Below are 14,766 nucleotides of genomic sequence, written 5' to 3' on the forward strand. Positions count from 1 at the left end.
CCCTTGCTTTATTATTTAAAGTCACTGGATCTTACAATGTAGGCTACCACAAGTCCCAATCACATACCTCCATGGTTATTTCACCTGTCCGAAACTTTGGCTAACACCATGAGCTTTCAGTAACTCAACAATGTGCAAGCAGCGTTTAAAATCAACGTTTTCATTTGCTCCGAGTATCATGTTTTTATAAATGTTCAAGAATATTTAGTTGTGAATGCAATGCTGCTCAACCAAACTTCAGTCTATATTTACTTCTAAAACTAAGCTCAGCTCTCCCTAAGAGCCGACACAACCATACCAGTTACAGGATTTAGATCATAAATAAACCTCGGTCTATGGAAATAAGCCCAAAACAAGCAACTTGGCTCGAACAAGATCATGTCTACCCAACCTATGCCCAGATCTAAATCAAGATTTTCACATGTGTAGGCTAAGAATCATTTTGCGTCATTGTTTTTTTCCGTTATGTTAGAAGCATGAAGTCATCTCTGCCTTATTCTTCCCCACCCCTGAATTAATGTCCTGGCTGTGGCTGACAGCCTTATGTGCTTAAAAAGGTTCATTTGGGAAGATTGGCATGGGTGAATATTGTTGTTAAACACACGGTCACAGTATTTGTTTGTTCATAGTACATACAGTTTTTGACCTTAAAACTTTCTGGTTCAAGCTGAGCAGCCAATCTAGTTAAATTACTTTCCAAAGTCCAAAAAACCCCGCAACTAAAGATATTTGCAAACGACAAGAAAAAACAAGCATAGATAGTATTTTATAACAAGCGGACTTGGCAACACGGAAGGTCATCCGCTGGATAAAACTTCGACTGCAATTATGGCTCGATTTATCAGCTGTGGTTTGAGTTACAATCTGCTCAGAGGAGAGAAAACATACAGCGGCACGTGACGCAGTCAGCTGACTCTCTGTACCTTTCACAAGACCGGGCGGTGATCTCGTCCCATCATAACAGCACTGTGCTGACCGTGGAGCACGCAGAGAGAGGCTGACGACCTTGTTTCAGGACTGTTTTTGTAAGAGGAGGACTGTCTCACACTTCTTCTTTTTGTTTGTACTCGCTACTTGGTAATAAAAAGGGTGAGGAAGTTGAAACATTGAAGCTAGGTTGCTACATTGTTAGCAGTCTGTTTTCAGTGTTAGGCATGTCTGCTGTTCAAACGTGTTGGCGAGAATGAGTCAGTCATGCTCATGCAAACCCGGGTGTTACTTCCTTGACGCACTTTTATTTTTGCTTTGTTCTTTGTTTCTCTCACAGGCTGCTGACTGACGAGCACACCTGCTGTCAGGGGAACAATGAGGGTCCTCGCGCCGCCGTCCTCCTCCTCCTCGTGCGGGCTGATAACGTGCACCGTGCTTGTGATGTTGCCGCTGTTGGGGTCCTGTCTCCCCGCGCGCACCTCCGAGCAGAGCAGGCCGGTGTTCGTGGAGAGGTTAAACCGCCCTGATGTCAGATTTAACTGGAAGAACGTCTCCTGCTCCTTGTGCAAAGTAGTTTTCACCATCCTTGACGTCGCCCTTCTGGTAATGCAAGAACGAGTTTTTCCTAAAATCAGACTTGACATTAACTCAGTTTAATACAATTTAAACGATTTTAACACAAACAATATGAATAAAGACACAGTGACGTAGCCTACAGATACAAAAGTGCTAAAATATAGAATAGGATTTAAAAGATGTGTAAAAAGCAGACACATGGTCAAATAGATAGGCACTGGAAAAAAAGAAACGTGCAGTTATGAATTTTAAAAAAACAGTGACCATTACACATTTTAACCAGGTAATTTTCATTTGATCTTGCTGTGGTTGCACTTTGAGTTGGTGTGTTGGTCTTAAACTAATGTAGGCCTACCACAGGATACAGATCCTTAAAGAAAGCCGTTGTTGACGATGGACAGTTTTTTGTTAGTTAAGAATTGATACTCTTAAGGTAGTATGATTTAACTTTATAGTCACCATACAAGCTGTATTTTTTATGATAGTATGTTAGAAGGTAAGAGTCAGTATAATTTTTGTGATTTAACAGCACCACAAAGTACAGCCTGCAAACAAAAGGTCAACCACTTCTACATTTTTAACAAAAACTAATACAAATATTTATTCTAAGTTGTGTAGTAATTGAAAATTGTGACGTGAGTACAGTTAATGATATGACATTATGTAAATGATTTTCAGAGCATCTCTTTATCTATTATGAACTTTTTGCTGGTTTAACAGAAAAAAACCCATTATATTTTCTGATCTCATGGTTTATTTGTAAAAAGTAAATGACGTTCATACTTTTATGGACATTAACAAGAACTTAATTCCTGACATGCTACTGTTATGCAGGACCAAGAATCAAAGAATGTAAGCAGGAATGTTAATGTTATTTGGAGCTGAAGATGATTGAAATGGATTTCTGCTAGCCTTGTTTTTTTTTTTGAGGTTCAGAAATCTTTCAAACGGCTCCCACCCCCTTCTCTAATTCTGCTCTGCTTTTGCAACCCATCGCAGAGTGACGTCAATGAGGAGCGGGTGGCAAAAGCAGTCGGCCAGGCGTGTATCCGCCTTCATCTGGCCGACGAGCAGGTCTGTCGACAAATAACCGAACTGTTCAGGGATGACTTCATCCGGGCTCTGCAGGAGTCCTTGCTGTGGCCCTCTGAAGCTTGTGCCATTCTGGTGGGGTCTTCCTGCGGGAAGTTTGACATCTATGCCCCCTGGAACATCACCTTGCCCAAGGTTCCTAAACCACCCGTCACACCACCCTCCCCTCCCAAACCCGGTTCTCCTCAGAGCCGGGTCCTGTTTCTAACAGACATCCACTGGGACAAGGTGAGTGTGTGCCAGAGTAGAACTGAAAAGAAATGCTCACTACATAGTGTGATAGCAATTTTTTTGTTGGCTGCACACTATTTTCCATGTGATAAAAACTGCTGAATTTTAGGTCTAAATTGCAGCATCACATCTGAGTTGAGCTCGTAGTCGACAAAAACACAGGTTGAGGTTGATGATTGACTCTGTCATGTCAGAGTTTTTCCAGGAAGTTTGGAATAGCTAACTAGACAACAGCAGTTTGATTCCAGTCACATGATTGTGTTTTTGATTCAACCCCCTTCGCCAACAGGAGTATGAAGTTGGCAGCAGCGCAGACTGCAAGGACCCTCTGTGCTGTCGTAAAGACTCGGGCTCTCCCAGCTGGAGGCGGAGGCAGGCTGGTTACTGGGGGACCTACAGCAAGTGCGACCTGCCTCTGTGGACTGTGGAGAACCTCTTGGAAAACGTGGCCAAAGCCGGTCCCTGGGACTGGGTGTACTGGACCGGAGACATTCCTGCGCACAACATTTGGTCCCAGACCAGGAAGCAGCAGCTGTCAGAGCTCACAGTCATCACCAGGCTCATCCACAAGTACGTTTTCTTCTTTGACACAAGTTCAAACACACTGGCTGCTTTCACAATCGTTACTTACTCCATATTTACCCGCAACCCCTTAGAGTAGTTTTTAATAGAATAATTTGGTGTTGAAATGTCCGACCTTTTAACCCTGTTCATGTTGATAACCTGCTGCTATTGGAATCTCTCCATCCCACAATTTCTTTTTAACATGGGCCTCAAAATTCTTTCGGTCTAAGTTGATAACATTCACTTGATAACATTCAGGGTTTCTGTTGCTTAATGTCAGCCATGCAAAACCTGGAATGGATCATGACTCTTCACCTCTTCCTGCTTTCTTCTGTACAGACACCTGGGACCTAATGTGACGGTTTACCCCGCCATAGGAAACCACGAGAGCACGCCGGTGAACAGCTTTCCACCACCGTTTATTCATGGCAACAGATCCAGCTCCTGGCTCTATGACACCATGGCAGAAGAATGGGCACCATGGCTGCCGGAGCAGGCTCTGAAGACTTTGAGGTTCTTGGTTATTCATTTTAAATATTTTTGCGTTGACATAGTTGTGCATATCTTGCCACCATGTTGACGAACCTGAAGTCATGTTGTTACATAAAATATCATTATATGAAGAGTTGGTTTAGTTCAAGAAGGAACTATGCGTATATAGATTGTAGAATATTTGTAATGTTTGCAGTTCACATCTTGATGCTCTGAAACAGGAGTGGTCACATTTCAGATATTATTAGTCACTAAATAATTTGAATTTTCATGACTACCCAAAGAGCTGATTTTATGTTTTAGTCATGTATAAATATCCATCTTTGGTTGTTATGTCAGGTATGGAGGATTCTTCACAGTTGAGGTTCAGCCTGGTTTAAGAGTGGTCTCCCTCAACATGAACTTTTGTGCTCGAGAGAACTTCTGGCTGATGGTGAACTCTTCAGATCCCGCCAACCAGCTGCAGTGGCTCGTCCACGTTCTCCAGAAGAGTGAGGACAAAGGAGAGAAGGTCGGTGAACTTTGTCAGTCGGATCACTCAACATTGTAAAGCTGATTTAACACTTTAAATGTGGCTCACTTCCTACTTTCATCATGTGCTTCATGCAAGTTAGGATAATGACTCTGTGCTTTGCTTTGTTGTTGTGATGTCTTTAAGCTGAGCTTGCAAAAAAAATGTTTTTATATAAAAAAAAAAAAATTGGTGCTGTATTTTTTCTTTACATGAGATGTTTGTTTTTAAAGGTTCACATCATTGGTCACATCCCACCAGGACTGTGTCTTGGCAGCTGGAGCTGGAACTACTATCATATTGTTAACAGGTATGTAGCTCCATTCAACACATGAACCTGAACATAGAAGCATCAGACCTGCTTGATATGGAAGTTACAGTCCAGTGTAGTACACAAGTTAGTCTTTTTTTACCTGCTGCTGTCACTGATGCTGTTACCACTCAACAGCAGTGTTATGTAACAGTTCAGATCTTTAAATGTAATGTGGTGCATTCCCTAAGTATGAAATATTATAATCAGGAGTCTTAAACTCTTTGGATGACATGAAGAGAATTTAAATGTGGTTGGCTTGTTGTTAGCAGCTTGTTTCACATCCTCTTGTGTTTGCATGTCAAATGTCCTTTGTGGTTTTGTTTTGCTTTGCTTGTTCTGGTCGATGAACATGCAAGCTGTGTTTATTTAATTTTCAGTTTCCTATTGTGGGTAAAAATACTGCATGTGGAAGCGTGACGTTTTGTAAACTGCAGTTATCTCTTTTCTTCCTCTGTAATGTTTCCTTCTCCCTCAGGTATGAAAGTACCGTTTCTGGACAGTTTTTTGGCCATACACACCTTGATGAGTTCCAGATGTTTTACGATGAGACCACCATGTCCCGCCCACTGGGAGTTGCATTTATTGCTCCTAGTGTCACCACTTATGTAAATCTAAACCCAGGTGAGTGTTTGAAGGAGTTCTTTGAACATTGAAGGCGCCCCCTCACGTCTCAGAAATTCTAAAATAACGTCTTTTCCAGGTTACCGTGTCTACTACGTGGATGGGAGCTACAAAGGCAGCTCTCGGCTGGTTTTAGACCATGAAACCTACATCCTGAACCTCACGGAGGCCAACCACAGTCCAGGAGGGGGCCCAGAAAAGAACCCCACGTGGACGCTGCTGTACCGTGCCACTGAGGCATACGGTCTGACCACTCTGTTTCCGGCTGACTGTGACGGCCTCACGCAGACATTTCTCAAAGATGACAAGGTCTTCCAAAAGTTCTGGTACTTAAGATCTAAAGGACATGTTTCAGAGCCATGCAAGGAGACGTGCAAAACCACAACACTGTGCTTTTTGCAGAGCGGGCGTGCCGATAAGCTCGAGGAGTGTGACGCCCTCCATGGTTTCGGGGGAGAGTTAGCCCGGGCTGCCAGAAAAACCGTTTGTTAGCCTTCATACAGAAGTATGGACCAAGTGAAGGGGTCAGATTAGAGCAATAAGACCAAATATAACATTGAACCAACATTTCTGTTGCTGATGGATCGGAGTGGTCTAGAGTAACTTTACTGATTGGAGAACATTGAGTCACTTTATTGACTGTCACATTGAGAGTTCTGTTTTTTAACAGTCATGTCTTTACACAGATGTGTCTGGGATTTACAGCATGCCTTCTGTTTGTTAACTGCTCTTTTGCAATGCCAGTTGTTTAAAGACGGCTTGTCTGCAAGGATGTTCAGTTTACTTGAAATGCAGGAGTTAGGTGGCTTGTTGAAGGTTGCCGTGACTTTGGTAGTACTTGTGTCCTGGGTGCTTTGTTTAAGAGAGAGTTATGTTTATCTGTTTTGCAAATGGCTCTACAGAAAAGCTTGCAACTATTGTTTACATAATTCTCCATGTTGTTGAGGGAATCAGGATTGATTCCATGAACTCTTGAGGGTTTGCTCTGAATGACAGATCAGTCAAACAATGTCAGACTTGCTGGGATTTACTAACAACTAATACTGAATCTTGATGGACATCATGACCTCAGGTATAAACTTTTGTAGGGCTAGCACATGACACACTGTACTGTCAGTATCTTATCTGCACCACAGATGTTTTTTTGGCTCGATTTAAGTTAAAGAATCTCTCATGATGCCCAGCACCATCTGCCTCAGAAAAAAAGGTCTTCACACCTGAAAAACAGTATTTCTCTCTGAGGTTTACTTCTGCACTTTAAGTTTTTGGCTTGTTTATGAATGAGTTTATCAGGATCATGTTTGGCCAGCCCAGCCTGTGACACACAATAGAGGTTTCACATTTGTCGGATACCTCAGCTGTAACATGAGCATATGTATTGCAACTTGTGAAAATGAAAAATAATTTAAGATTGTAAAAATTGTGAATAAAATAAAACTTACTTGTATCCACTTTGTTTGTTGTTGCTGTTAGGGAGAATTATCAAATACAAACTGGACAGGCGTGAATAAAACATCTCTCAAAGTTGATGTTTATGTTGGAATATAACCGAACTTTGTATCTGCCACAAAGTCTCCAAACATTGGTTCCAAGGTTGTCAATAAGTCCCTTAACATTCACTTTGAAGTGATGCCTTTCCCCAAAAAAATGAACCGGCAAAAAAAATGAAAATTAAAATCGGCAATAGCTGCAAATGCCTTTGGCCTGTGTTGTTAGCAGGCTAATGTTACTGGTACTGGTACTCGTACTTCTTCCACAGGGTTTTTTTGGTGTTTTTTTTAAATATTGGAAGGAACTTTTTGTATTTTGACCTCTTCAAAAATATTCAATAATATATATATAATTTTTTGGAAAGAATAGTCAGGCTTTTATAGGTCTCCCTCGCTAACATGAAAAAGAAAAAAAAAAAAAGAACTAAATATGCCATCTGATGAGGCCTATGGCCAGAATCTTCTGATTCTTCGATTTGAAGTCAAGGGCCACAAAAAAATCCACTCAAGGGCCACAAATGGCCCCCGGGCCGCACTTTGGACACCTCTGTTGTAGACAGTCATGATTCAAAGACATTTACATATACTTGATTTCTGCTGTATTTAGGTGTAAAATAGTACACACTCTTCATAATGAATTGAACGCATACATTAACTTATTGACCACAAGAAATTCAGTCATTCAAATACAATATTTCACATATTTATTGTACATTTCAGTAAAGTTTGACAAGTCGTCACAACAAAGCTGCAGTCTACATGATTTGAATCAATGCTGTACCTCAATGACATCTACCATTTGAGCTCAATGAATTGTCTCTCATTCATTTGAGTTAGTGTGCAAGCCACTGATTACTGCTAACCATCCATCATTGTAGGTTCAACTGTAACAACCCATTTCATCATTTACATCCTTGCAAGGACTTTTATTATGGCTCAGAGAAGAACATAGTGACAGCAAAGTCCTCCTTGTACAGGTTCCAGGTCTTTGGTTTGTGCGGGTTGTCCAGCTCTTCTCTTGGTAAATGCAACCTGTTGGAGTTGAAATATAGAGATCACACACAGAACTGCATAATAAAGAAATATTTTGAGTGTTGAAGGAATAAAAGCTTCAGAGCATTGGAGACATACTTGTCCTCTTCTATGAAGGAGGTATTGAACCAGAAGTAAAACGGGACATCTTCATATCCTTTTGGCAGACCCTTAAAGAAAAGATGGAAACAAATGAAGTTTACCGAAATGAAATGAATCTCTCTTTCATGTCAAGCGGAAATTTGTAAATAAAAGTCCTCACAGCACTCGACTCAAACATGACTTTTACATCTCCTTCAACCACAGGCCCATTCTGCAGGCTGATGACTGCTGCATTGTTCCCCACATCAGGAAATAACTAACAAAAAACAAAGGAAACACACCAGGTACATGTTGATAGACCTGCTTGACAAATACTGAAGAGTGTGTGTGTGCAGAGGAGTGTGTGACACTTACTGTGCAGTTCTCCTGTTTGGCACACACACATTGAAATACCAGCTCTTTCTTTACAATGATCCTGACCTTGAGATCACTGCCATCACCTTTACCCACACCTGAGTGAGACCAACACAGGCAGATATTATATCAGCAGCGGGACAAAGAGGAAATCTTGCTCATTGGAGGGGGTTGCAGCTTTACTTGATTTCTACCTGCTATGGAGTGGATGCGGATGCTCTTGATCCTGAGGCTTTTAGGTGGAGGCAGCTGTCTGTTGAAGCTGGTCTTCATGATCTCGTAGTAGCCCACGTACCGGCTCTGTGGTTCACATGGACAGGACTGGTCAAACCAGAGCTAAGCCATCCTAACCCTCGATCCAATGTGTATGATGTTACAAGGAAATCTTACAATTATTGAATGGATGATAAACAATTCAAAGATCAATCGTAAGCGTAAAGCAAAAGATGAATTTAAAAAAAAAAGCATAAACTGACAAATTTATGAAACACACTGTATACGCAGTCTATATTTATGCACAATTATCAAAAGATAATTACAGCTGAGACTTTTCACAAGGTGCATCACTCCGCCATAGCCAGGTTTTTTTCTACTCTTAATAAACAGCTAATTTTGTTTAACTTGTTGCATGATAAATGAAAACATTAGCTACAGTTCAGGAGAGGGGCGATGTCTTTTTGCAGTGATTGGTTCCAACACAATAACACGCAACATGAGATCTTTTCTTATAAATACTAATGCCCTGCCCATGAGCAAACAGTTATAAGATACTAGGAAGTGCAAACTCTGTTTTGCTTTGCCCCATTATGCCCGTGTGATTTATTTAATACTACCACTAGGAGGCGCCAGTTGTGGTAATTGTTCCACACAACCAAGTCTTCAACTACTTAGTAATTCCCTGATCCAAAAACAGTCCTTGTGAGTTTGGGCCCTGACTGGTCTGTTCTTGCCTGAGAAGGAGTCTCCACCCCCTGGAACTTGGAGCTCCGACTCTTGTCCGTCCTCCTCTCACCAAAATACTCCAGACTGTCCTGGTGAGGTCAAGAAAAAAAAAAGACTTCTGAAATGTTTTGCTCATTTATTCACCCTAACCTTAACTGAAGAAAAACCGAAAGAGACGTACCTGTGCACTCTCAAACTGGTCACTGTCGATAAACCAGGTGCACACCAAAGTGCCTGTGCGTCCTGTGGAGAGGACAAGCAGCAAAATCCAATCAAACATGAGTGGAACAGGAAATATGATGAACGGAAATAATTCACTCAATGATTAGAGAACAAGTGCTTTACCTTTCCCTCCTTTACAGTGGATGGCAATGACATTTTTGGGATCAGCGGACATCCACTCCCTCACACTTGCTGTGTATTTCAGCATGTCCCTATGACCGAAAGATCAACACACAATGATCAAGACATTGTGATAAGCTGGCAAATATTGTCAAACCTGTACCTGTGGTTTGAACTGTATCCGGCTTCTGTATGAGCTCATAACACAGGAATTATGGTTGTGTCAACAATGTAAACCTTTTACATAGATACCACGACAAGAATATCAAATACCCTTTTGTGTAGCTGCAATCTAGAGTCAGTGTGATTACGAGCTACGGATAAGAGTTGGAACGACACAAAAGGAAAAAGTGACTCACTCCAAGGAGGGCACGTTGTGGTCGTCGATGAACACTCGCTCCACCCTGTAGTGGAAGAACTGGGGGTCGTAGCCTTTCTCGCCTGGAAACGAAAGACAACAGGGACGCGGTGTCACTAGTTCTGACAAGGAGTGCAGTGCATGTGACACAGGGGAGTGCTGACTTACTGCACAAGTTGTAAACTTTATAGTGGCCTTCATGTTTAGTGTCTAAGAACCTCGCCACCTCCTGAGAAGAAAGACAGGAGAAATAGGTTAAAACACCTGCAGAGGTACATGTACGATTCTCTATTCTCACAATAGTGCATGTGAATGGATTTATTAAAAGAAAAAAAAAGGATGATCAAAGTATATGATGTTTTTATGATGCGTCTGACTAACCTTTATTGGATTTCTGTAGAAAGACTGCTTCCCAGAGGAGGGGAAAGACATTGCGATGACGCGGTCTACATGTGAACACAATTACGTTAAATACATTTCGAATCTTTTATCTATTTGAATGTGTTTCTGACACACATGAACAATGTTGCACATGTAACCAATACCTGTAACATAGGTGAGGTCAAGGTCAAACCCATCCTTCTGATAACGCCGCTTGTTCTCCGAAACCTGAGAAAAATGACCAAGTCGATGACCACCGAAGTTAACAACAAAAGGCGACGCATATTATCATCAGAATGCCGCACATTAACACAAGTCCTTCCAGTGAAGTGGATTTTAATAGGAAGCTGGGTATGATGGCCTTACCATCCTCCTGGTGACCTTCTCCAGCTCTTTCCTCTGAGCGGCCAGTCTGAAAACTCTCACCAGGATTATTATTCTCAGGAAACGTAGGAATGTCACCACCCTGACACGGAACAAAGGATAAAACATCTTCATGCATTAACAAGCATTTATTTTACATCGTCATACGAACAACAACAGGCTTTACGGAGCTCAACCTATCCAAGGGCAGTTTCATGACTGTGCAGTCTTTTGGAAATATGATGTCATTCATAGTTTACTCTCTACATAAACAAAATAGACATTTTCCTCCCCCCCCTTTGACACATGTTCTGCTCATTGAGAAAGAACTGGGTACAGCGACCATTTTTAACGAACCCCATATAGTATTTAAAATGTCACTTGAGAGATGAGCGTGGAAGATATTTCGGACGCATGCTCAACTCCAAGGAATAAACCAGCTCCACTGTTGTTCCAATTTGGATATCGCAATCCGTTTATTTCATTTACACAATTTCGACGTCAAACTAAATAATGAACAAATTGGTTACGTCTAATACGATCAGATTAAACTCTGACAGGCTGACATGATGAACAAAACAGTTTGCTGTCAATCAATCGCCTCTCTGCTATCACATGGAGGCTGGGCTCACAGCATCCACCCAGGATCCACATAATGCCCAGTAGAGAACCTGCAACAATGTGCTTCGTTTCTCTTTTATCCGCTGCTTTCACGGCCTCTTAGTGAAGGACAGAAACAGTCTAAACAACAACGTTCAAATCTGTTCTAAGATTATCTGTGTCAAACAGATTTGAACTCTTTTTTGTAACCAGCAGATCCTCCCCAAGGTCGAAAGTATTCTAGCTTCTTCTGATCATGTGCTTTTAAGTGAGTTTTCTGTGCTGCCATCAGGTCAGTGTTTTGTTTGACCCGTTTGTGAAACTAAATGCCAGTCTAAATCTTTCACCCCGTCTGCAATCAGATTACAGAAAGCTCCTCAGGTTTTTTTTTATATTTTCACTGACCACAGATCTTTGTCCCTTTTTTTTTGACAAATCAAAATTTGTATTCAGTCTGATTGCTAAAGAATCTGATTAACATAGGAATCTTCTTTCAGATCATGTATTAGCTGTTTTGTATAATCTGTTGTCTGTAATGCTGCACTCATGTGCTGCTCAGGCCGTTCCAAGTTTCCGAGTTCAAAGTTTCCAAGTCATTTTTCCGACTTCAGTGTGTTGTTGGGATGTCAGTTCGGAGAGGCCGAATGTTGTAACAACAGCACAAAAAAAAAAAAAAGAGAGCGTGTTGATGCTCCGGAAAAGATCAGTGAAATATATCGTGAAGTTAGATTTGAGCACAAAGTTAATGTGCAATACGGGAATTAATAAAAAGGTTTGTTAATATGAACAAAAAAAACATGTGATGACGAGTCTGACGTCAAGTCGGGAAGTCAGATGGAGCTCATCACGATGACACCAAACATGAACAAAGTAGGGAGACAAATCCAACGCTTACAGGTGCAGCTAACGGGAGCGTGTGAAGAGATGTCTAATTAACAGATGAGTGGAAACACCTGTGTGGGCTCACTTTGTTTATGGAGCAGAACATCCAAAAGAGTCACATGTGTAATATATGTGTGTACGGGGGGGGGGGTTACACAGGTACCTGGGAATGAGACTGGCTCCTGACAGGTCTGAGAAGGTGTAGATCATTGTGACCATCAGCGTGACGACCACAACACAGGCATCCACAATGTTCATCTTGGAGCTGAAGTACACTTTAAACCTAGAAGGCAGATGAGACTGTAAACAGGTCCAACTCGTGTAATTAATAGCACTGTATGAGCTTGAAAATGAAACGATGCGATGTCTGTTGGAGAAAGTGTTCATTCAGTGAAAATGTACGAGTGCTCTGAGTCAGCGAGTGTCCCAAGAAGATAACACACTCCATACATTTCCTGCTCAGCTTCCTCTTCACAACTTCCCATTTAACAGCTAACCACATTTCATTTCTGCTGACACATGATTCCGGGATTGTTTGCATCACCATTAAACGGTTCACATTCTCCCACTCACAAGCTTTATGTAAACAACATTTACAAAAGGGGCGCACACTTACTAAGAACATATTTTAACCTGTTGGAAGGTAGTGTCAACAAATGCAGAACCTGAAAAGCCTCATGAAGATTTATAGGAAGACTACAAGATGGGGAAATGAATAAAGCAGTGTCTGAATTTACAGCTTCATCACTAAAAAGTTGACCTACCCTTCTACATAGATCCTCAGGAGGACGTCAGCAAGGAAAAAGAAAGAGATGATGAGTGACACGGCCTCTATTGCATCTCCAACATCTCTGCTTTTGGCTGGCAGGGAAAGATCCACAATCACCAGCACAAAGTCCACTATTATCAGAATCACTCCAAATATACTGCAGAAGGACACAAAAGAGACACATTAAGCATCGTCAATAACTAGAGACGAAAAGAACCTTCAGTTGTTACCCTCACTGGACAAGCTCACCGAAATCCAAAGGACATAACAAAGGGGGATATCTTCTGCCGGATGTTGCTGCAAATAAAAGAAGAAAGTTTTGATGGCGTCAGTAGAAAGTTTGGTTTGGTCAAATTATCTGCTGTCCAAGCTGTGTAAACTTACTGATACATTGTGTCTGGAAGCACAATCTCGTCCTTCCCATCATCAATCTCCACCTTAGCATCCTCCATCTTTGCAATGTTTCTACAGAAAAAAAAGAGATGTCGACTCAACAAACAGCATACAATCAGCTTGATAAGACTCAATATCCTGCAAAACAACAACAGCAAAGAACAAGTTCACAAAGTTGAGGTCATATTCATTTTTTTCCTTAAATGTTTGGAAATGTATAGGCTGCTCCTCCTCACCCATTTATACCTGCATCCGACCCTGGATTGAAATGCACAGAGGACATGATGTGTTAGCTTCCCTCCTTACTTTGTCCTGAACGTGAAGTGTCTGCGTTGGACAATGAAAGTGAAAAAAAAAAACCCTCAATCAAAATCAATTGTTTGTTACGCACCCTACTCCTACTCCAAAGTTACACCTTTAAAAGAAAGAGCACCAATCCAATTTAGAAACAGTCTGCACACATGCAAGAACTGATGACACGTAGTTATCAGAGAGAAGGATTTCCTCGCATTGATAAACCGTACAGGCCGAGCAAGCATGCAGCACACTGTGAAACAACGTCAACTGTCTAAACTACATTAAACAATCCACACAAAAAAACATTTAAACCCATCCACGCCAAAACCTTCCCCTCACTCTGTAATGCTCCTCGGGCAGTTTGTTGACCCAAAGTTAAAATGTGTCCCCCCCCCCCCCCCCCCCAAACAAAAAAAACCCCAAGCTGAAGTCGCATCCCCTGCTTACCGTTTGGACTGTCATCCGTGAAATTTTACGGGACTTTGTCTTGTGACTTCTTCCAAAGGAAAATGGTTCAAAGGTTAACCGGGTGTATTTTATTCTCTCTCCATCCACTAACTCTTTCAGCGTTTTTTGCAAACGTAGCGGTTTCACACTTCCTGGACCCGAAGAGAAAAAAAAAACGCGTTTGGTCTTTTCCTCATGCAACTTGTATCTTCTCGAGCCTGACCATAACCCTCCTGAGCTGAGCATTTCAAACTGTTGATAGTTTCAAAGTAAAGACAACATTTAGCTGCAGCTCTCTCACATCTCTCTCCCCTCAAAAAACGTCTGTTTTTCATTAAACACGCATTCCCAACCGCCAGTCCTGTCCTGCTTTGTGTAACCACCATTAAAAATCAACATCAAATAGAAGAATGGTCAAATAAATAAATGTCAACTTGCTGAAATTCTGTTTTTCTCCGACAAATATTTTTTTACGAAGTTTTGGCGAAACCCATGCACGGAGTAAAACTGCTTAATTAAAGGTAAACTACCTCGCCTTGAAAATAAGACAAATGGCTGTAGGTTAACACTTGTTTGAAATAATTTACATGTATTAAATTATAATATTTAGATTCTGTACATACAGTCCAAAGATTGTAGGGCGAAAAAACTATTTAAAACTTTTTTTTAAACCATTAACAAACA

The 14,766-nt window shown here is 41.3% G+C and overlaps 2 protein-coding genes across 2 annotated transcripts; one reads left to right on the forward strand and one right to left on the reverse strand.

Annotated features, from left to right (window-relative positions):
• The first annotated feature begins 889 nt into the window (after nucleotides 1-889).
• Nucleotides 890-6,777, forward strand: smpd1 (sphingomyelin phosphodiesterase 1). Its single transcript, XM_079355769.1, has 9 exons — nucleotides 890-1,025; nucleotides 1,268-1,533; nucleotides 2,506-2,826; nucleotides 3,119-3,399; nucleotides 3,733-3,906; nucleotides 4,225-4,396; nucleotides 4,630-4,706; nucleotides 5,185-5,330; nucleotides 5,410-6,777. Exons 2-9 carry the CDS (start codon nucleotides 1,306-1,308, stop codon nucleotides 5,820-5,822), a joined length of 1,812 nt encoding a protein of 603 aa, XP_079211895.1. The 5' UTR covers nucleotides 890-1,025; nucleotides 1,268-1,305; the 3' UTR covers nucleotides 5,823-6,777.
• Nucleotides 6,778-7,507: 730 nt separating this feature from the next.
• tpte (transmembrane phosphatase with tensin homology) lies at nucleotides 7,508-14,465 on the reverse strand. The gene is made up of 19 exons (XM_079355879.1): nucleotides 14,083-14,465; nucleotides 13,575-13,665; nucleotides 13,330-13,410; nucleotides 13,195-13,242; nucleotides 12,941-13,102; nucleotides 12,340-12,459; nucleotides 10,698-10,797; nucleotides 10,496-10,559; nucleotides 10,332-10,396; nucleotides 10,119-10,179; nucleotides 9,952-10,033; nucleotides 9,596-9,684; nucleotides 9,432-9,493; nucleotides 9,259-9,339; nucleotides 8,503-8,608; nucleotides 8,309-8,406; nucleotides 8,115-8,210; nucleotides 7,952-8,022; nucleotides 7,508-7,852 (listed from the first exon to the last, which is right to left on the reverse strand). Exons 2-19 carry the CDS (start codon nucleotides 13,619-13,621, stop codon nucleotides 7,750-7,752), a joined length of 1,536 nt encoding a protein of 511 aa, XP_079212005.1. The 5' UTR covers nucleotides 13,622-13,665; nucleotides 14,083-14,465; the 3' UTR covers nucleotides 7,508-7,749.
• Nucleotides 14,466-14,766: the final 301 nt, after the last annotated feature.

This window comes from Symphodus melops (assembly GCF_947650265.1).
Source record: "Symphodus melops genome assembly, chromosome: 11".
In the NCBI taxonomy this organism is placed as follows: domain Eukaryota; kingdom Metazoa; phylum Chordata; class Actinopteri; order Labriformes; family Labridae; genus Symphodus; species Symphodus melops.

What these genes read in the sequence shown, in the direction of transcription:
- smpd1 (XM_079355769.1), top strand. Translation starts at nt 1,306, where the DNA reads ATGAGGGTCCTCGCGCCGCCGTCCTCCTCCTCCTCGTGCGGGCTGATA. An exon ending in TCCTTGACGTCGCCCTTCTG is followed by an intron (nt 1,534 to 2,505) that starts GTAATGCAAGAA and finishes AACCCATCGCAG; the next exon opens with AGTGACGTCAATGAGGAGCG. An exon ending in CAGGCTCTGAAGACTTTGAG is followed by an intron (nt 3,907 to 4,224) that starts GTTCTTGGTTAT and finishes TTGTTATGTCAG; the next exon opens with GTATGGAGGATTCTTCACAG.
- tpte (XM_079355879.1), bottom strand. Translation starts at nt 13,621, where the DNA reads ATGTCCTCTGTGCATTTCAATCCAGGGTCGGATGCAGGTATAAATGG. An exon ending in CTTCCAGACACAATGTATCA is followed by an intron (nt 13,243 to 13,329) that starts GTAAGTTTACAC and finishes TTTTATTTGCAG; the next exon opens with CAACATCCGGCAGAAGATAT. An exon ending in TCCTTCATAGAAGAGGACAA is followed by an intron (nt 7,853 to 7,951) that starts GTATGTCTCCAA and finishes CAACTCCAACAG; the next exon opens with GTTGCATTTACCAAGAGAAG.